The sequence below is a fragment of the Aplysia californica genome, unplaced genomic scaffold (assembly GCF_000002075.1).
Source record: "Aplysia californica isolate F4 #8 unplaced genomic scaffold, AplCal3.0 scaffold00493, whole genome shotgun sequence".
Lineage (NCBI taxonomy): Eukaryota > Metazoa > Mollusca > Gastropoda > Aplysiida > Aplysiidae > Aplysia > Aplysia californica.
In genome coordinates, this window is record NW_004797763.1 from 512273 (window position 1) to 529014 (window position 16742).

Genomic DNA, 16742 nt, shown 5'->3' on the forward strand with positions numbered 1-16742 from the left:
AGACAGACAGACAGACAGACAGACAGACAGACAGACAGACAGACAGACAGACAGATCGAGCCAGGGAGAAGGACAGAGAACTGTTGACATTGTGTTACCATAATTATACAAATGTGAATGCAAAAACATCCTCAAATCATTATTGCTTTCCGTTTCCCGTTTAGTGCACAGTAAGATCAGCAAGAATCAACACAGACTGGTGAGGACAACCATGTTTTAAATACAAATGTCAGACTTGGAAATAGTAGACAATGGTGAGGCAGCGTGGTGGAATCAGGCTCTCGTCAAAATAATCAAAGTGAAAAAACTTGCTTTTTTCTGTTGGTTTGTGAATTTTTATCAAATTTTTGTTTTTTGGTTCAACGCCTTTCATGCCCTTGAAAGAACACATTTCTGTGTGAATTTTTCTGAAAAACGTTGATTAAAGGCTCAAAAAATGTAAATTTTCAGTTACCACGGATTCTTAAGCTAATGAAATAACTAATCTTTGGCGGCCATTTTTTCACTAATTTTATCTCTGAAAACAGGTGACCCCCACCTCCTTCATTCACAAATATCTCGACTTGTATTCAAGATAAATGGATATTTTTTCATCCTAATAAACACAAGTGAACAAGCTTTACGATGATACCAATAACTCTACATGCCCAAAAATTGACGAGAGCCTGATTCCACCGCGCTGCCTCACAATGTTAATAAACGAACAGGTTCAAATTTACAATAAAAACCTTTTCGTTCATTTTCTTTGAAGCTTCCATGACTGTCCACTGATCCAGTTAAATCCAATCAGAGGAAACCATCACAAATCTTTGCTTTGGAAGAGGTGATTAGCTCATAATAGGTTTTTGTTTGTTTTACAAATTGTCAGCTTCATTCCACAGTGCCACAGTTTTTTTGGTTTTTCTGCTTTATAATTCACCCTTAACCAATGGCTTTTTTCAGGAATTTTACCTGAAATAAAAACAGAAACTGATTTGGGCGATTGGAGAATGCTGCTGACAAAATGTTTTATTCCGTTTCCTCTGCACCTATAAAATCCTTCAGCAATAGAAACAAAGAAAATCAAAGACTGTTAAGTGCACCTGAAAGACAGTGAACCGATTACTCTAAGGTTTTAGGAAGATTTCAACATGCATCAACAAAGCGCTACAATTGTAACCAGCTGGGTTCTCAGCAGCTCTGATTATAAACCAAAATGGCTAGAATTACATATTCTTATATATACAATATATGCACCCACCATATAGTTTTTCAACATTAGCAGAGATCAATTCAGACCACACCGATCCACGTTATTTCCTCCATCTTTGTCTTCACAGCTCAGACTCCAAAACTGCAGACAGGTCTTGAAAATCAAGGCCTTGGTTTGGTGTGTACAAATGTGGTCAGATGTGCATACTTTTGTCTTTCTGTTTAGCCAGTTCCTTGAAAGCACAGCGCAGAAGCTGGAGAGAAAGAAGAACGTATAAGAAATACAAAAGCAGAATCTTGAGAGAGGAAAAAACATATTATTGAAATTATAATGCAGAAGCTGGAGAGAGAGAAGAGAGAAGAATGTATTGAAGGCACAACATAGAAGCTGGGGAGAGAAAAGAGAGGAAAAAGAAAATGAAGTACAAAGTAGAAGTTGTAGAAAGAGAATAAAGTAGACTGGTTCGAGTAAAATGTTCTCAAATCTTTCATGAATGGAAGGACGTACTCAGCTCTTTCACTGTGTGATCCAGACTCACTCACGTAGAAAGGGAGGTTGGCGGGTGCTTTGGGGTGGAGCACAGAACTAAAGTCCATCTGACTACATTAACAACATACTAGACCTCCAAACTCATATTATAATGCCCTTAAATAATTGCAAAGTCTGCACATAACGGATTTTGAAAATAGCATGTCAGGCTTCCCTTAATGGTAGGACGTATTCACCTTCTTCACTTTGTATGCCAGACTCACTCACATTTAAAGGGTGGTTGGTGGGTACCTTGGTGTAATCTGCTTGATCAGGGGGGTTTTCAGTGTTATTATGATTGTCATTAGTTTATTACACAATGTTGTTGCAAAGTAAACCATAACTCAACTTGACTCACAAAGTTACATAAATACAATCACAAATAATATGTATCATAATTCATGATAATATTATAATAATATTGCAGTAATAGAAAAGTAGGAAAAATGCCATCTGATTCACTACTACTATCAGCAAGGCATGCCTTGAACCACAGAATCTAATAATGCTTGAAGAACATGGTTTCTTGACACCCAAACAGTTTTCACTTTTATCTAAGGAAAGTAATCTACATTGCACAAAATAGCAAGTCCTTATTTAAGATTGTCTCCCTTATCTCACTTTTACTCTCGCTTTCTGGGATTTTTCTCAGAATTCAAATGGTATCTAATGACAGCTTAGTCAGACTACATCATGAGTCACGACGTGGGGATTTTTTGGGCATGTGAATTATTGGTATCATCTTAAAGCTTGTTCATTTGTCTTGCTTAAGGTGAAAAAAAATCCATTCACCTTGAATACATATTCAGATATTCATGATTGAAGAAGGTGGGGGGTCATCTGATTTCAGAGAAAGAAAATGACCGGCAAAATTTAGTTATTTCCTTGGCTTCAGAGCCAGTGGAGTCTGAAAGTTTACAGTTTTGTTCCTTTAATCAGAGTTTCTCAGTAAAATCCATGTAGAAATGTGTTCTTGAAAGGACATGAAAGGTGTTGAGCCAAAAAACGAAAATTTGATAAAAATTCTCACACCTACCGGAAAATGCCAGTTTCTTCACTTCCATTATTTTGATGAACGCCTGATATCACCGCGCTGCCTCACATATATTGCAGTAACAGAAAAGTAAGAAAAATGCCATCTGATTCACTACTACTATCAGCAAGGCATGCCTTGAACCACAGAATCTAATAATGATTGAAGAAAGTGATCTCTTGACACCCAAACAGTTTTCACTTTTAACAAAGGAAAGTAATCTACATTGCACAAAATAACATGTGCTTATTTAGAATTGTCTCCCTTATCTCACTTTTACTCTCGCTTTCTGGGATTTTTTTCAGACTTCGAACGGTATCTTTAAAAAAACCTAAAGCTAATTTTAAAATGTTGGTAGATATAGAGGTTTTAATGTTTTGACAGCTTAGTCAGACTACATCATGTATCACAGCGTGGGGGCATCAAATTTTTGGGCATATGAATTATTGGTATCATCTTAAAGCTTGTTCATTTGTCTATCTTCTGGTGAAAATAAATTCATTCACCTTGAATACATGTTGAGAAATTCACAATTGAAGAAGGTGTGATTCACCACGCTGCCTCATATATGCCCAAAAAATGACCTGCAAATTTCTTCAGAGCCCATGGAGACTGAAAGTTTACAGTTTTTGTTCCATTAATCAGTGTTTTTCAGTAAAGTAAAATCCATGAAGAAATGTGTTCTTGAATGGACATGAAAGGTGTTCAGCCAAAAAACAAAAATTTGATAAAAATTCTCAAACCTGTCGCAAAATGCCAGTTCCTTCACTTCCATTATTTTGACGAGTGTCTGATTTCACCACGCTGCCTCACACATTTTGCCATTTTGAAAAGTGGTGTATAACGGAGTCTTTTAGTTTTAGTTTTAGTAGAGGTTTTACGGCGCTCACAACTGCATAAGGTCATATGAGCGCCAAGGGGTGGATGTCAACAGAGAAGTCCTTACAGGGAATCAGACTTACTCTCCTCACCTCTCTAGCTTCAACAACACAAAGTCTGCTTTGACTGTCAAGGCACCCCGGAAACAGCAGGTCACAAGAAAGTTACAAACATACAAAAGAGGTAGAGGAAAAATTATAGTAAGGGTGAGGAAAGAAAAAGCAGCAGTTCTCTGTTGCGATTCCGGCACAGTTATGAGCAGGACATTGATGTATCAGCCCATTTACAATTACAATTCTACTGTGCAACAGAACATGGTAAAGTCCCTCTTTGGGAATGGCCTAAAGACACTTCAGTCAGTAGTACCGCCCTGGGGGGTCTGATGGAGTCTTACGCCAAGCAGTCGATTTGTACATTTCTTTTTTAAAATGACACACTTTCATTAAGATATTTTTGTCAAAACCAAAGCAAGTTACTTTCAAAATTGCCTACATTAGGGGAAAGTACTCTACGGGTGATTTGGTGAAATTGTTAACAATCATGAGGTCAGAACCAAGGCACCCTCATTTTGGGAAAGTATTTTACCTTTATTCCCAATTTCACTCAGTTGGAAAAAGAGTGCTTGAAGTCTGAAGTGACAATCATTGCACAAATAGAAAAATTATTAATGCTAGGGGAGGATCAGAAAGTAAAGGAAGTTGTCATCTAATGGCTAATATAAGATATTGACTTCAGTGACAAAAGTAATGCACGTAATTAATCTATAACAAGCCTTCTCTCTAACCAGCCCCCCGAGTGTCATGTAACATGGCTCTTGAATATTTTATGACGTCACAAACAAAAGATGGTTTGCACTCTGGAGGAAACGAGATATTTTGCAAAAGAAAACATCCACTGTACATTTTTAAGCACTATAACTTGGCAAATCGCAAAAAACTAATTCATGAAAATTAGCAGAGTATTTGTGGAGAGTGTGCTTGTTTATGTAGCGCAATTTATCATTGGGTAAGAGATTATAGTGAAGGGAGAGAGACTATTTTTGATGGCCCGCACAACGTTCCAGCAACCCAAACTCCTCTGGAAATGAGAAAGTCATCCTTACCTCATCCGTCTCCCGGACATTACTGTAGTCAGCCTTGGAGTCTGCAACGCGGTCGTTCCGAGTTCCTCGAGATCTGTATGTGTCCTGTGGGAACAATTAACTCTTAGTTTAAATAGAAGGTAATTCTTCCTTTGTACAAAGCCACTTTACTTATTAGTTATATCCAAGTTTTCAACACTATAAACTTTCAGTAAGCACAATTTCTTTTTCCATTTTGTCCTTGTCATCTGTCTTGAAGAAATATTTCTTGCTTTATGGAACCCTTCTTTCTTTTTGTCCAGCAAAACAATTTTTATCGGAGCAGACCACAATCAAACACTGGAGACTCATTCAAAACACCCACACAGGTGAGAAACTGGGGTAATCCATTAGACTTTAAGAAAGAAACATACTTGTCTACAACTACAATGTTCTTTCTGTGACTACTGTTCTTTCTTCCTAGAATCCCCATTAAAAAGATAATCATAATAATAATAATAATAATAATAACAATCATCATTATTATTAATAGTAACAATAATAATAGCAATAATAACAATAATTATTATAATCTGTCTAGCAGTGTCTGATCCGGATTGCTAACAACACTAACAACATAGCAGTGTCTGACAATGACCAATACAGCTGCTGTGGAGAATATTTCTGAAACATGTATAATAATCAGTAGCCTGCTATCATTATCACTGACAACTTAATAAACACAGCCTTAAAACAGGGCATGTGAGACAGAGAGAGAAGGTTGAACAGAAACTTACAGCATCTGGAGGCTCATAGAAGCTTTGTCCTGGTGGCAGTGTCGCCCCGATGGTTGTACGGCCGCCCGAGGCAAGTTCTGCATCGCTCAGGGATGAAAGGTAGCTGGAGGGAAGACAGTCACAGATGAATGAAATACTGTTCCATGGCGGTCGTTGTGGTTGTTGTTGTTGTTGTTGTTGTTGTTGATGATGTTGTTGTTTTTGTTGTTGATGTTGTCGTTGTTGTTGATGTTGATGTTGTTGTTGTTGTTGTTGTTGTTGTTCTTGCTGTTGATATTGTTGTTGTTGTCAACACAGTATGCATACAGTCCACAGACTTTTCCCCCTACCCCATCAAAACAGTCACAAGCATTTATAATCAACGTTCCTAAAAAAAAATCTGCATATTTTTAGAGACCAGCAGCAATTAAAATCAGTAATGAGTATTTTACACCAAATGTTTAGAATAATTAGGCATGGGTATGTATGAGACACCTCTTTGTTCGTTTGTTTGAGTAAAGAGAAGCACATCGACACAATAAGGGTCATTTAAAGAGCTGGGAAAAAGTGAGACAGACGGACAGAACAACAGAGGGAAAGTAAACAAGTAATGATAATAATAATAATAATAATAAATTGCATTTATATAGCGCATTTCCACAAAGAAGTGCTCAAAGCGCTGTACAATAATACAAAGAACATATGCAGCGCACAGCTCCTGTAGTAATCCTCTTTCTCTCTCACACCTTCTCTCTCTCTCTCTATCTCTCTCTCTCTCTCTCTCTCTCTCTCTCTCTCTCTCTCTCTCTCTCTCTCTCTCTCTCTCTCTCTCTCCCTCCCTTTGTCTCTGTCTCTCTCTCTGTCTCTCTCTCTGTCTCTCTCTTTCTCACTCTATCTCTATCTCTCTCTCTCTTTCTCCAGTACATCCTTGAGTAAAGACAATAACACAAAACTTACCCAGACACCCTCGTACACATTGATGACATCACACAGTCATAAATTGTTACAGAACAGAACAGCATGAATAAACGATACTGAGAGAACATAATAGATACTGAGAGAACATAACAATATTTGTAATGGGAATGTCGAAAATTACAGATGGAAGCTGGACTGAAACAAAAGCATTTTAAGTGCTGATTTGAATTTTGTTAAAGTGGTAGACTCCCATCAGGACTGAAACTCAACAAACTGAAATCAATGGGCATGTGGATAGAAAGCACTTATAAACATAATGATCAGACTCCAGGAAACATTGCTTGAATGCTATCTGGTGAAAAAGTGAAGATGCACGGGATCTATTTTAGTGCAGATGAGGAGGCTTTTAAAGACTTATCTAAATTGGAAAGGTAAAAACGAAAAAAATTTAAAATATGAAATTGTGGCAAAAAAGAAGCTCTTCACTCTATATGGAAAGGTAATTGTAAGATTCTCCTGCTGTTGCAAATTTCATATGTGAGGTGTGCTGACAAAATGAGTTACTTCTCGGATTTTAGGCCGATGGAAATAGATGCGTCAAATTTATAGGTTGACTTTTTACAATTTATTACATGTAGCACATGTATGAAATGATAAAAGAATGTAAAACTTGAAAAGAATGGGATTGGTTTAGAATTTACAAATATGTCCCTTGTGTCAATTTTTAGTTAATATCTCCATTTTTGATTGCGAGAAGTAACTGATTTTGTCAGCACGCCTCACATATTTATTTATATATATATATATATATATATATATATATATATATATATATATATATATATATATATATATATATATATATATATATATATATATATATATATGTATATATGTGAGCTGTGCTGACAAAAAGAGTTACTTCTCGCAATCCACAAATGAAGATATTGGCCAAAAAATCAACACTAGGGTCAAATTTGTAGATTTTCTATTGATGCCATATTCTTTAAGTGTAATATGCCTGTTATTATTTCATACTTATGTGTTTAAAAAAACTTATAAGCGTGATGTATCTATTTCCATATGGCTCGAATCCAAGAAATAACTCATTTTGTCAGCACGTTTCACATATATGTGTGTGTGTGTGTGTGTGTGTGTGTGTGTGTGTGTGTGTGTGTGTGTGTGTGTGTGTATGTGTGCGTGTGTATGTGTGTGTCATGCAAAAGCTCTATTTTGGCCTGACAAGGTCACTGGCTACACTAACAGAATGTCTTTAAAATTTTTATAGCAGAAAAAGTTCTCCAACAGAGAGGCAAGGGAGAAGTTTAAAAGGACAAATCATGTGCGAGGATGTAGAAAAGTGGGGGTTAGATACCATCAGGGTGTGCGACCAACAAAAAGTGTTCCTACTGAAGTGGCTGAAGTTTCTAGCAACAAACGAAAGTTCAGCCCGGGACGAGTTACAAATTATAGACAAGATATTTTATCAACTAGGTGGTCTAAAGTGCTTTTTACAAAACATCTATTAGCCATAAGCACCTGATCAAGCCAGTTGGTGCATCTAAATTTTGGATAGCTGTCATAACAGCATGGCTTGATGTGCAAAAAAAGGTAGGCCCTTTGTGAAACTCAGGTCAATGAAGAGACTGACATTCTTACACAGCCACTCTTCAATGACAAAAAGATAAGCTACAAACGTAAACTCCTTTCTCTGAAACACTGGATGAAAAGTGGAATAAAACACACTTACCAGGTTTATGACAGGGGATTGGTAAAAAGAAAAGAAGAAATGAAGCACATATTTGGAAACTATACAGGTTTCGACTTTGATTATTATGCTCTAATTAATAGCCTACCAAGAACATGGACACAGCTATTGAACCAGAATAAGACACAGGATCACACAGAGTGTGCAGCAGTTGCATGTGAAAAAATGAGTGTTGAAAGTCGTCAGGTACTTAGTAGTAATAGTAGCAACAATTGGGAGCTGTGACGAATTGTCTTGGGATGTGACCAGGTTCAGTATGCAGTAAGAATTTTGGTAAAATAAGTTCGGAGTGGATGTTGCTGATAGGTACAGTCTTGCACATAACGGCCACACAAGAATCTCGTCTTTGCCTTCCCCATTTTAAAATCCTTTTTATTTCAGATAGCCACTGAGGCCCATGATGAATGCGATTATGAGCAATAGTATTAGTAGCAGTAGGTTTCCTTTTGTTCTTGAAAAGAACCCAAAAACCAACAGCTGCCTTCCTCTCAGAGCTTTTCAAAGGCACAAAATGTATCATCCTTCCAATCTTTAATCAAACATGTTGCACAATGTTTGGGAAAACATAACAAACAAACAGCATGTCATTCATGTTCTTTTTTCAAGAAGTTTTTCCTAAGATTCATCCATAGCTCTTGTGGAGGTGAGAATATTGTATTCATATCCTGGTTACAGCTCTACACAAATAATTTGAATGAAACAGGTGGAAGAGGTAATGTTCTTTTTAGATATATAGTTTGTAGTTACACCATTGAATTGTAACACTGTTTAAAGCCCCATTAGACAAAGTTAATGGACGCCTTGTTTGGGAGAAAAGATGGCAAGTCTCTATAGTATAAAGCATTTCCTCAGCACCCTGCTAACCATATCTATTAACATTTAACTCAACATACAATCTCCTTCCCTCCCTCCCTCTTCCTTGTCTCCTTACTTGTCTTGGCCAAATAGAATAGGCTAACAACACTAACAAGGTCACCTTAGCAGAGACTGTGCCGACCATTTCGGAACTTTTTGGTGACATAATAATAATAATAATAATAATAAATAGCATTTGTAGAGCGCATGTCCCCACTCGAAAGCAAGCTCTGTGTGCTTTACACTACTTTAAAGATGATTCCAGTCGGAAACGGGATAGAGGTTGCCCAAGTCCCTCATGACTCATTGAAGCAGAGGAAGATAGAACTAAGGTTAACATCCAAAACAACTGGCTGACAGTGTGTGAACGCTTGTCTTCTCAATAATCATTTACATATACACCATCTCAAAACATCACTCACTACCACCATCATATTTGAAATCATCTTTGCTCTCAGCTCCTTGCCACATTTATCTTCCTTGAATCTCTATTTATAACAGTTCTGTCATCATCAATGTCAGTATAATATGTCGATTTCTAAAGCCTCGATTGTAATTGCTAAATATTACCAACATACTCAATGCGTGTTTTTAATATGTATGGCATTTGAGCACAAAATGAAAAGTGAAGGATCTCGGACATTCCACCTAGAAATAAAAGTTTGATTACAGTATTAAACAATTATTATAAATTAGACTAACATGTTACAATAATAATGTTAATACCCAACACTATCATGTGCACCTTTTTCATATGGCAACAATTTGATTAAAATGGGCAAAGGGGAAAAAATCAAATCAAATCTTATTCCTTCTTCTCCTTCTTACAGTACCACATCTGAAACAGACACTGCACTACAATAGCATTACAAAGTTTTATCAGCTCGATCAGTACCTAGTTTTGAGAAATTTGACGTCAAATGTTGTGAGTTTCACAACATGTCAAGCTATTTTGAACGCAGTCCTTTGAATATCTCAGTAATAACTCTGAATAATCTTACAATTTTGATAGACCGGATAAAACTTTTGGTTTTTGACCTCATGGTCTTAGTAATTCACAACAGCTAAAAAATGTCTGATAGAACTTTGTAATTCTAAGGTAGCAACTGGCTAAACAACCATGGAGTGCCGCTATAAATTCCTCTGCTCAGGTTCTCTCAAATGAGCCATATCATCCGACTCTTTTTCTGTCACCCATTTGTTCAGGTCATCAAGCTAATAAGTTGTTCATAGTTTGTCTCTGCCTCTTTTGACCTCTGTTTTACCACTAGCTTCCTCACTCACCGTAAACAAGCTTCGAGATCTGCCTTAAGTTTTGCTTCAAATTCCTTGTACTCATTCTGAATTGACCTGGGGGAACCAGAATAGAATGCGAACAATTAACTTTTCTATCTGACTTCATTGTAATTAGTAGATTAGTTCTGCTATAGCAGAAACTGTGGTTTACTGGACATAACCATGATCCCAAACATTTTATCATCTAAATAATCCCAAACAATCCTCCCCCCCCCCAACCCCATCACCTGCACAAATCCTTTACTCAAAAATATTATTTTCATCCCACAGCTTAACCAGATAGGCCTACCAACAGTGTCCGACTCTACTCATGTATCTACCAAATTAGGCCAGACACTTCTTTTGTCTGAAATCATGCTATTTAAAATCAATATTATAAATGGTGATACCATAATAAGTATTTAAAAAAAACTAGACTCCCCCCCCCCCAAAAAAAAAACAAACCCAGTCTACATAATATTTTTGGAGCAATTCTAGAAGATAATACAAAATAAATTTGCATTTTTTTCCAAAAGGTGTTTTACCTAATTTGGTGAATAGTGAAGCACCTAAATGCTATAGCGACAGACACTAATGTGTAAAAATGTAGGGTATTCAACACTTGGTTGAGGAAAAAGGGAAAGTAATTTGTGATAAATTCACAGTAGAAATGACAAGAAAGTTTCTGTTTATCAGTTTCCTTAAAGTTTCACAACATTAAGAAAGTTTGAAAACTCACAGGATCCTTCTCTGTAAAAAGCTTATATTTTCCTCCATTCTGTCTTTAGCTACTCTCATTCTCTCATCAAAAGCTTGCTTGGCAGCACCTTGTAGAGTGTTCATGTTTCCAGCATGTCGCTGTCGATCTTCCTGTGGTTAGGGCAAATGAGAAAAGAAAAATCTTCCTATGAATATATATGACAAATTAACAATATGAGCTCTTTCTATGTATATGACAAATGAGAAATGAAACTTGAACATACACAGATAGAGCATAATATTAACAAGCTGTTTAAATGTGCTTTGCCCGATAAGCCAAAGTTTTTAGGAGAGAGAAAAAACTGTTTCATTCCCTTAACAGTTGTACCTACATTACACATTCTTTCTTGCTTTTTGTCAAAATTTAAAATTTAGATTTTGACCCAATATTTCTTGAGCACATGCAACCAATACCACACATAAAGGAATTGCAAATTAAAAAATCATACGTTTAGTACATCTAAAAAGCTAGCTGTCCGATAATATGCCTTATGAATATGACAAACGAGAATTGACAGACCTTCCTTCAAATATATGGTGAATGAAAAACTAAATCTCTTCCTATCAACCTAGCAAATAAGAAATGAAAGTCATACACACTGAGAGAGAGCATAAGTATTTAAGTTTACACGCAGGCCTTCATCAGCACTTGGCTTGCGTAAACAGAAGCAAGAAAATATATAACACTTAAACTACCGGTACCCTTTAGTATGAGATAATCCCAAACCTAAAATTTTAAAATCATAGATGTTCCAGTACATCCTATAAAAGTAAAAGATCTTCAGCCTAACAATGATTATCAGTGAAGGGAGAAAAAAAATTGTTTTTTATTGACTATAAAAGAAAAGAGATTTGAGCTTTTGATATTATGGTATATTTGGGAATTTTAATGCAATACATGTACTCCAAAATGCTCTGAATTTACGGTCACACACGAAGTACTTGTATATAAAATGGAAATACAGAAAAATTGTAAATCTTCATGACAAAAGTATACAGTCTTTACTCACCGCCTCAGGAGGCATAGGTCGAACTGAAACATTGTCGAGGGTCATGAGGTTGGCAGCTCTCAGAATATCCGACTGATATGTGCGATCTCTTTCCATTGCCCTGAAATATATATATATATATATATATATATATATATATATATATATATATATATGTTTACACCCAAAAAAATTTTTCAATTAATCCATCTATTCATCTGTCCGTCCATCCATCCATCCATCCATCAATCCATTCATCTATCTAATTTATAACAAACGTACCGATCTGAAAAAAAAAAACCCTATAATTTCTTGGTCCTGTGAACTAAGCAAAGCAAATCCTTACACTGAGGTTGAGAACTTGCATATGACGTTGCTGGGAAACCAGTCGGAGCACAGAGTCCAGGTCCTTAACCCTGTTGTTTGAGGCAGTGACCACTCGGAGCTGGAGACAACTTGTGAGAGGGACCAATTCTCTCTGCAATTGAAAATTGGCTTTGATGAAGTTTTTTGTTGTGTGGATAGATTTGTTGAGAAATGGAAAGGTGATGGGAGTGGGGTGATATTCACTTTTATCTTTTTTATTTTATTTTTTTGGGGGGGGGGGGCTTGTCCTTTCAAATAACGTCCTGTTAATGATTTAACTGAGGTCGATTAAAATTGCAACACCAACAAAAGGAAGAGAAAAGAATTTAAAGTTTTTTTGATTGCATTTAGTTAGGCCTACATGTATTGTTTGTTTGCTTAATTTTGTTGACTAATTTAACTCCAAACTTCACTGTTCTTAGTGGAGATAGGTCACATATCCCTTTTCCTCCATGGCCTTTGGAGTAAAGAAAGTCTGCAAATCTGACAACAATATGTGAGCCATCGTGGTGAAATCAGGTGCTCATCAAAATTATGAAAGAGAAGCTATTGGCATTTTTCCTCTAGTTTGACTACTTTTTTTTTTTTTTTTTGGCTCAGGACCTTTTATGTCCGAATAAAAACAGATTTCCATGTGAATTTTACAGAAAAACATTGCTCAGAATATGTCATTTTTCAGTTTTCCAAGAGTCTTGAGCTGTTAGAGTTACAAACTTTCGCGGCAATTTTCTCGCTAATTTCAGCGCTGAAACCAGGCAACCTCACTTCCGTCAATTGCAAATATCTTGAGTTCTATTCAAGATAAATGGATATTTATTTCATAAGAAGCAAGGCAAATATATCAGGTATCAAATGAAACCAATAACTCCACATGCCCAAAAATTGATGGGCGCCTGATTCCACCATGCCGTGATACAAATACATACAATAAACACAACCTCAATGACCCTCATGGAAAGCTTAAATGACTGCAAACAAGCAAACAAGCAACTCAGGAAAAACCTGTTCATTGTTATTCTTTCTCGGGATTTTTTAGTTCAAACAATTTCTAAAATGCTATACAAATTAAATGTTGATTTCTAAAGTTTTAAAATTTTGAGCTGTGTCAATTTCATGCCAAGTCATAGTCCATTGACCACAAGTACCATCTTCTTGACCTTCTAGCTGGAAATAGCATGTGTAACTAGTTAAAAGATTTTTAAAAAATAATACACATATATCTTTTCTCGAGTCGGACAAAATCTTTACAAACAAAAAAAAAAGTTGTCAGTTCAAACCTGATAGAAAAAAGTGATGCCTCAAGAATGCAGGCAAAAATTTGTGAGAAACAAAATAAAAGGTAAAGACATGACAGGATCCTATACTGTATGAAATTGTAGCTATCACAATTCTCAACGAATAGCAGACGATTGCTGACACGTCTATCTGACTGCTTGTGTCAACAATCAAGTTCAAATGTAAACACCAAAACAATCAAATGTAATCACTAAACAAATTCGTTGTCCAATAATTTACCAGTAAATTATTGCTTGCATTGATGTCCTCAAGACGTGGAAAAGAAGAGACTCCTTCAAGATTTTCCAACTGGGGGAAAAAAAAATTAGAATATTGTTAATAAAGTTAATGGCTAGAAATGCTTACAAAGCTTCTCTTGGCAATTATATGCAATGAGTGTTTATATAACTCTGTTCAAAAGACTATCATGTAAGAAGCACAAAGGAGTACAAAGACTTCACAGATAATATTGAGTGATCAGTCAAAGGGTATTTTTGCTGTTGTTGATAATTAATCTTTTAAGGCCTTATTTTAAAAAAATTAAATATGAAAACTGTTGGAAAGGAAAGATACAAGATCAGAAGAATCTTAATTTCTAACTGATCTCTTTTTAAGCTGTTTCTTGAAAAATCATATAATGCCCTCTTTGAAAAATGACAGGTCTCACTTTGTTATTGCTGATGTTGAAGACACGTAGGTTGACAAGGCTCGGGATGGCAGAGATGTCACTGATGTTGTTGTTGCTGAGGTTCAACTCTCCCAGCGACTGGCTCTGTAACAACCCATCCACGTTCCGCAGGTTGTTGTGGGATAGGTTCAGGCTGTACAGGTTACGCAACACTTCCACACCCTGGAAGCTGACAGACAAATTTATACATTCTTCTTCGTTTTAGTTGTAGTTTTAGTAAGAGTTTTACGGTACTTGAAACACAGGAAAGTCATTTAAGTGCCGAAGATTACAGGTGTTAAAAGAGACTAACAAACACAAAAATGAAGATAGAGAGATCAGGATGATAGACGTTTGATAGGAAAGGAGGAGTGAGCCCCACCAGAACACCAGCCAACCATCCACAAAAAAATTCTCCACTAGAGCATGTCCTTTAAGATATGAGTACATTAACATACTACACTGACTGTTCAATGTCAGATTCCATCATACACCACTTTGAAAAATGAAGTATGATGGAATTTTACACTGAGCAGTGGACATAATCCATTCGTGGGCAAGTCCCAGTCAATGTTTTCTTTGTTATCTAACCAAAGTGGTCAAGTGCAACTAAAAGACAAAGTTAAATACCCATCATTAGAGAAAAACTAATTTCATGGAGGCATAATATCAAACTGATCACTCATAACAATCATAACAATGGGTGAAACATAATTTCTTACGAAACACTGCCAATCCTTGGCAACTGCGAGAACGTTGAGTCTTGGTAAAGAAAAGCACACTGACACAATAACATTAATTAAGTGCAAGGAAAAAGGGAGACCAGAAGACAGAAACAAATAAAGAAGTAGGACCTACAGCATCACAAAGGAAAACATAACACGACCAAAAAATAGGAACAAATCAACAACCTCAAAATAGAAAAAAAGAAACCTACACAAATATACAACATTTATAAGAACTTCTTTTCTTGATAGTGATATAAACCATCAGAGCTTACTATTTGAGCTGGTTCAGTGAAGCGTCCAAAGCTCGTAGGTTGCGGAAAGGGAGAAGCCCATCATGAGAGAGGGAAGTTAACTCATTCAACGAGACATCCAGGCGAACAATTTTGCTTGGGGTTTCCAGGACAGAAGAAAGCCGTGGTGCTGGCACACTTTGGAAAAAACACACGAGGATGCAATATTTCATGTGACTGGAAAAGCAGTCACAAATATAAAAAATCAATAGATAGAGCATCATTACTTTAGCCATAGGTTATAATGTTTCACTGTGTGTATTCATCAGTCTTTCTCGCTAATTCTGACTTTCTACATTCACAAGTAACTCAATCATGCACATATTGTATGAACATTTCATACAGATCTTCAAACTCAACAAAGACGTACAATGTAAACAAATACATGAAGAAGAGAAGGATGGTAAAAATCGAGAGGAAGGGGGGTGGGAAAAGACAGAGATGGGAAGAGACAGAAGGATAAAGAGGGGGGGAGGTGTGAGGAGTGAAAAGGGCAACAACAAAAGGTATGAGAGCAAGCGGGGGTGCAAAGTGAGGAGGAGTGGGAGAGAGAGGGAGAGAGGGGGAGAGGGAGGGAGAGAGGGGGAGAGAGAGAGAGAGACAGAGAGAAACAGAGAGAAACAGAGAGAGAATGCCAAAGAGAAAGTGAGGGAGAGAGTCTGGGAGAAAACACAATAAAAAAGGAAGAAACTTTTCATGTACAAGGAGAAGAGCAACTACATATTATAAAAGTAAAATATACTTTTTAAAATTTCCCGTTTCAGTCTAAAGCTGGAAGAAAAACTTTCGTGTGGAGCATACATTTCTTCTCAGTCATTTCTAATCTCATATTAACAATCTCCATATAAATGTAAACAAATTTACCTGTCATCTCCCCATCTGAAATCGAAGTCAAAAGTTTTCAACTGGCACATTTTCAAGTCCAGAGTGTAAAAAACTCCATGTCTCTCCAGATTCCATGGCTCAGGAATAAGTTGGTTGGGAAGAGAGACGATGTGTCGCTCCACAAATTCTGCACTGAGAAATTCACTCATGTCTGACTGTTCTCATCCAGCCAGGCAGCCTTTATTGAATTGTCTCTATTGTCACAGACACTTCCTTTGAAGCTGCCTGCCCATGTCGAGAAAAAAAAAAAAAAAAGGAAACAATGTTTGCAATAGCTCAGAGGCTGTGGAGTGCTATACCCACACATTCAAAGATCAAACTAGATCTGAAAAAAAAAAATGAACCTGTATACATGAATACATGACAACTCTTGAGAGAGAGGGATAGAGAGAGAGAAAGTGTGTGTGTGTGTGTTTACGCATGTTTGTGCGTGTGTGTGTGTGTGTGTGTGTATGTGTGTGTCTGTGTGTGTGTATGTGTGTGTGTGTGTGTGTGCGCG

At 36.6% G+C, this 16742-nt stretch overlaps 1 protein-coding gene across 1 annotated transcript in view; it reads right to left on the reverse strand.

Moving 5' to 3' along the window:
• Positions 1–618: 618 nt before the first annotated feature.
• Positions 619–16742, reverse strand: part of LOC101861384 — an 18087-nt gene continuing 1963 nt past the window's right edge. The window contains exons 2-12 of the mRNA XM_005105815.3: positions 16223–16468; positions 15341–15496; positions 14341–14530; positions 13914–13982; positions 12379–12510; positions 12054–12161; positions 11024–11154; positions 10294–10359; positions 5490–5592; positions 4735–4818; positions 619–1445 (exon numbers count right to left, since the gene is read on the reverse strand). Coding sequence (XP_005105872.2) covers positions 1386–1445; positions 4735–4818; positions 5490–5592; positions 10294–10359; positions 11024–11154; positions 12054–12161; positions 12379–12510; positions 13914–13982; positions 14341–14530; positions 15341–15496; positions 16223–16392 — 1269 coding nt within the window. The 5' untranslated portion in view covers positions 16393–16468 and the 3' untranslated portion in view covers positions 619–1385. The remainder of the gene's footprint in view (positions 1446–4734; positions 4819–5489; positions 5593–10293; positions 10360–11023; positions 11155–12053; positions 12162–12378; positions 12511–13913; positions 13983–14340; positions 14531–15340; positions 15497–16222; positions 16469–16742) is intronic.